Source organism: Bufo bufo, chromosome 1 (genome assembly GCF_905171765.1).
Source record: "Bufo bufo chromosome 1, aBufBuf1.1, whole genome shotgun sequence".
Taxonomy (NCBI): Eukaryota; Metazoa; Chordata; class Amphibia; order Anura; family Bufonidae; genus Bufo; species Bufo bufo.
The window spans coordinates 493,121,323-493,127,322 of NC_053389.1; the positions used below are offsets into that span (position 1 = coordinate 493,121,323).

General features: G+C 37.9%; 1 protein-coding gene across 1 annotated transcript in view; it reads left to right on the forward strand.

Moving 5' to 3' along the window:
• Nucleotides 1-5,754, forward strand: part of SYT1 (synaptotagmin 1) — a 364,679-nt gene extending 358,925 nt beyond the window's left edge. The window contains exons 8-9 of the mRNA XM_040415732.1: nucleotides 1,723-1,856; nucleotides 5,548-5,754. Coding sequence (XP_040271666.1) covers nucleotides 1,723-1,856; nucleotides 5,548-5,754 — 341 coding nt within the window. The remainder of the gene's footprint in view (nucleotides 1-1,722; nucleotides 1,857-5,547) is intronic.
• The last annotated feature ends 246 nt before the right edge of the window (nucleotides 5,755-6,000 follow it).

Sequence of the window (6,000 nt, forward strand, 5' to 3'; positions counted from 1 at the left end):
GTTTTGCAATGTACAGGTATAGCAGGGTTAACACACAAACTATTAACTCAAATTTCTTAACTCATTGTGTTATCTTGAAACAAAAGCCATTGAAAAGCAATTGAAGGTGTTTGCTTAACGCATTTAGTTCAGATAACACGTCTCATAATGCATGTGTGTTAACTCTACTACAGCCGTAGTTTTTGACTGTGCCTTTTTGACAAGTAAAATGTGTTAGAAAATGTGTTTCACCTTTAAAAAACCACTGCATTTCATCAAAAATGTGTTGCTTTTTTAAATTAACTTGCAGTTTAATAGCACTGTCAGAAACGCCACCTAATTATTTCAGATTGATTTACCATGACCATGTGTTCTGGTTCTTTCATGGTAACATTTGGTTACTGTATGTAACTATAGTGTTACGTTTACATGCTGTGGCTCATTACAGAGTGACAATATAAAGTGTGTTTTATCATGAATTGCTCCAGTATGGTCATGCATTTAGGTGTTTTGATGCAGTTTTAGAAGCCAAAACCAAGAGTGGATTCAAAAAACAGTTTTTCTTTTATGATGATCCACTGATTTGGGCTTCAAAAACTGCATTGAGTGTGTGGCCGTAACCTGAAACTAGCAATCAATTTGCCTCAGGCACCACTTGGCAAAAAGATGCTGCCATTTGGCATGTGTGAAAGCACCCTTAGAGGGGAATTACTTTTTTACATAGATGATACTTATATAAATCCAGTAATAATTTGACATTTTTTAAATGCATTTTCTTCGGTTACCTTTTCGTACTACTGTATTTTAGGAGCTCATGCACACAACAGTGTTACAGATCCATGAGGTATGCATGTGATTTGGTACTAATGTCCTGCTGTGGGTTCATACTGTACCTCAATATGCCTTCACTTGCCACATCATGAAGATTTTCTCCCAGAGAATCTCCCATGCAAAGCCTTATAAAGGTGGTATTCTGGTTTCAGAATACTAACCTGTGGGGAGTACTTACTGCACCCATAAAGGGTGCACAAGCTGCTGCCATTGTTGTGAGCATTAGCCCTTGAGGGAGTTATCTGAGATTTTGATATTGATGACCTATCCTAAGGATAGATTATGAATATCAGATCGTTGGGGATCCAACTGCTGGCACACCCACTGATCAGCTGTTTGAAGAGGCAGCGGTGCTCGTATAACGTCACATTCATTGGACAGTTGGTCTAGGTGCAGCTCAGTCTCATAGAGTTGAATGGGGCTGAGCTATAATACCAAGAACAGCCACTGTCCAGCGGATGGTGCTCTGCTTGATAAGCTCTGAGGAGGCTGCGCCTCTCATTGGAGTGCCCTGGTGTCCTCAAGCAGCTGATCAGCAGGAGTCCCGGTTGTCAGACCCCAGCCGATCTGAGATCCTGACGATAGGTTATCAATATCAGAGTCTCAGAATACCCTTTTAAGATCATAAAAAATCTTTTTCACTGCATTGTATTCTGTTCATCAGAACATGTCTAAAATCTTCTCACCTATCCACTCTGGTTGAAATACTGAGTCCACTGTGATGTTCTATGTAAACCTACCTCCTTTAGCATCCTTCTCAGGTCTTCTTGCAATGGGTTAATGTTATGAGAAATCCTCAGCCTTATTACACACAGCCACCTACACCAACTGTTTGCATAGAAATGTTAAATACCATTTTATAGAGCTTTCTATTCAGCATACTTACTTCTAATTAAATTTAAATCTTTCCAGATCCCTATGTGAAAATTCATCTCATGCAGAATGGCAAGAGACTGAAGAAAAAGAAGACAACTATTAAGAAGAATACACTTAATCCATACTACAATGAGTCTTTTAGCTTTGAAGTACCATTTGAGCAAATTCAGGTAGTGTGAAACATCACCTTGGAGCATCAAAACATAGTTCCTATCTGTTTCTGCTTTAGAAAGGATGTAATGAGGGTTGTAATTACTGCATCAGCTGTGCTTTCAGACCACATTTTAGATTGCTGAGCCTTTCTATATACTTTTTAAAATTGTATTTTAAGAGCTAGATAACAATGTGAAGAACAAGCATGAGTTACCTGGTCATGCTTTTATTCATACCTTTTATTAATTAGGCAGTGTTTTATCTGCTGCTATGTCCAAAGATAGGTGGCCTGGATTGGAACTTTAGAACTTTCTCATTACATAAGTGCTGAACTCATGAAGTGACATTATGGTTAAATACCAAGCGCTCTAATGGAAACACCCCGGACTGAATAGCAAGAGGTAGCCAGACAAATGTTATACAGATAAGAGCAAATGAGATTTTGCTACTTTTCCTCCCATCATTTTTGACAGTTATCATAATTTGTCTCATGGCAGGCTGTCACGAGGAGTACATATGTAATGCAGAACCACAAGTGCTCCTTTGAGATATGAAGAGTACAGTATATGCAATAACTACACTCCTCAACATTGAAATTGCAACAGCAAGAAGGAAAAGCCATGGAATTATGGAAATCACAAAATCAATAGACATGTTAATGATATACAAATGATAAAAAAAATAGGAACTATTCAAGGCATCTCAATTTTCCCAGTATCAAGTATTAGTGTGACACACAGAAATACACTCACACACCTTGGAATGCTATCAATGAGGTTATCAATGGTTGAGGAATGTTCTGCAATGCTGAATGTACTTTGGCACGCAAATCATTAAGTTCCACTGCTGGCAGCTCCCTTTGTAATTGCTGACCAATGACGTCCCAGATGTGCTCGATGGGAGACAAATCCGGAGATGCTGTAGGCTATAATAGCAAATTTGGGCCATATAGGATGCTTATAGTAGTCCTGTTGAAAAACAGCTCCTGGGACACTTTGGAGAAATGGCCATACCAAGGATTCATCAACCAAATCAATGTAATGCCGATCTGTTAGTGTACCTGAAATGAAGGCTATAGGGGCCTGGTTACAGCATGCCACCCCACGCCATAATCACAGGAGTAGGATCGGTGTGATGTTCCCTTGTGAAGGCCTTTTCATGTTATTGCCTATGTGGTCTCCTGACCAATTTCTGACAATCATTACATCCTAGACTCCATTACCATTTTGCTCTGCACCATGATAGCCTTTGAGAGCAGTGGTGTGAGGTCAATGGACACCTGTAGCTGGGCATCATGCAATAATGTCATGCAAATATCTTCTGATGGTTTGTGTACACACTGCCATCCTAGGCTTTGGATGTGATGTCCAATTTCACTTGCAGTATAGAATGAATCACTATGTGCTATTCTTCTAATCAGACAATCTATCTGTGCAGAGGTTCGCCACTGTGCACCTCTTGCTGTCATTCCAGTTCATGATTGCTCTCAAAACCAAAAGACTTGCAACGTTGAACAGTGCTGACATCTTGGTATAGGCACGTAGCTATCTGCCAGAGGGATAAAACAAGGTTCAAAGATTATGTCCCTCTCAGGCGATAACTGCCACGTCAACTAACAGGAGGCATTTCTCAGTCATCCCACGCAACTTAATCCAATTTTTGAAGTTTTAAGTAGCTAAAAGAACTTTCCTTTCAATCTGGCTTTTACACTCCTCTCACACACCACAGATTGGAACTACAGTGCTTGAAAATTTGATCATCTGCAGATATTAGTACTTCCTTGATTTGCCTACCCTTATGGCTTGTCCTTCTTGGTGTTGCAATTTCAATGTTGAAGAGTGTATGTAGTGTATTCTAAATACTCTTCAATAACAACATGCTTCTGTACTAGAGTAATCAGAATCTAAGGTGATAAGTTAACACATATTTCTATTTCCTATTTGATTCACTTATTCTAATTTGATATTCAGACCATTCATTTCTCGTATAAAAGAGGTTAAAATAAATTATAATACTTTGGTGAAAAATATTCTCATCCTGTATACTTGCAGCAACATATTCATGATATTGTGTAGGTTATTGCCCCTTTTAGTTTATATTAAAGTGTAACTGTCATGTCAGTTTATTTTTATTATTGTGTAGGGACAGTGATGTTAAATATTTTTTATAATATACTTTATTAGGGAAAGATGTTTCTTTGTACTAAAAAATACAGTGTATAGTCTTCCTAGCAAAGCAGTAACTGAACGTTGTTAACGAGAGCTTGTCTTCAGTGTTGTACTGAGCGCTGAAGACATCTGTGTGTAACAAGTCAGATAGTCAGGGAGATGGACAGTGATCGTTGGGCCACATGTCCATAGTCATGGACTGGGATAGTGGCGAGGTGCCTAGAAGCTTCTGTATGTTACACACAGGTGTCTTCAGCGCTCATTAGAACTGAAGACAGACTCTTCTTAGTAATGCTCTGATAGAGCTTTGCCAAGAAGACTATTTACACGCTGTTTTCTAGTAGAAAGAAATATCTTTCCCTAATAAAGTATATTACAAAAATGTTTAACATCCCTTTCACTACACTGTATTAAAAATAAAGTGAAATGAAGGATTTTCTTCATAATTCTTTTAGCTGATTCACCTGCAATCTTTTTATAATTAGTTTTTGGAGAATTTCAGAAAGCAATGGCCAAATAGACTTTCCAGTTGAACCAGGGAAACAGTTAATCAGTACAGCTAGCTAAATAGGCAAATCAATTCACTTATCTCTATGTCTGTTATTAAGGATATATATATATATATTTGTGTATATTATTTAGGTAACTTTCAGTCGCATCTTAGACATTTATGGTATATTCATAGGATATGGCATAAATATGTTATAGGTGAGATAACAAGAGTTCCATTGACTCCTCTTCCTCTTGGAAAGGTATTTGTCATCCAACAAAAAGTGGCATAGGGTGAATGGACATACATAGAAAGAATGTGCAAGCAATTGTTGCAGGGTATTCAGGCACGTATGACACTTTACATACAATGTATAGCACTGGAATCCTCTGGTGTAGAGTAGGAATTATTGGTTCACATCAGGCACAGTTTTCCAGGTGCAATGACAGTAACAGTTATGTCACAATGCAGGGATGATGGACCCATGATTATGGCCACAGTGTAGCACTATATAGGAATAGTATACAATGTAATGTCACAAAATTGCAATTAGAAACACAATGATGTTACAGTATTAGAATAATGTACACAGTAATGTGGTACATTACCACATTACTGGTACATTACCACATTGTATTACCATACAATGTGGTATAATTAACATAGTGATGTTAAATTGGAATAATAGACATAGCTTCATAATATAAGTATAATGCATGTAGTGATGTCACAACATAAGAATAGCAAACACGGTGATGTCAGAGAACAGGAATGTACATAGTGATGTCACCGCACATAATACTGACTAAATTCCGAATGCAATTATGTCACAACATAAAGTTAAACACAAAATTAAAATGCCTTGCAAACAGTTATGTCACAGTACAGAGAATAAACACTGGTATTCCTCTATATTTGCAAGTGGCTATTGAATGCTGGCAGGCGGGGGGCCTAAGAAAATAGATACTCACATTTCATGTACAGGATCACCCTTTTATTACTTATTAAAATACCTTTTTTTTCATCTATTCTTTTTTTTTTCCTTTTCAGAAAGTGCAAGTTGTTGTTACTGTTTTGGACTATGACAAGATTGGAAAAAATGATGCCATTGGGAAGGTGTTTGTGGGTTACAACTGTACTGGTGCGGAGCTTCGACACTGGTCAGACATGCTGGCGAATCCACGACGACCCATTGCACAGTGGCATACTTTACAGCCTGAGGAGGAAGTAGATGTAATGCTTGGGGTCAAAAAATAAAGAGAACCTAATCTGCAGTTGCCCATATAGTGCTCTTTAGCCAGTATGTAAATACCTCAGTAATATGGGTCCTTTCATGTCTTTCCATGCATTCCTAATCCAGGTCATTCGTACCTATTCATTTAATTTGCACAAATTTTAATGTCCTTACTTCCCTTGAAAAGAAAACATATTGTGCGCCACACAACTGCCCTCTTACTCTTCTTTTAAGCAATATGATGTGTAGATAGAGCATGAATCAATTTA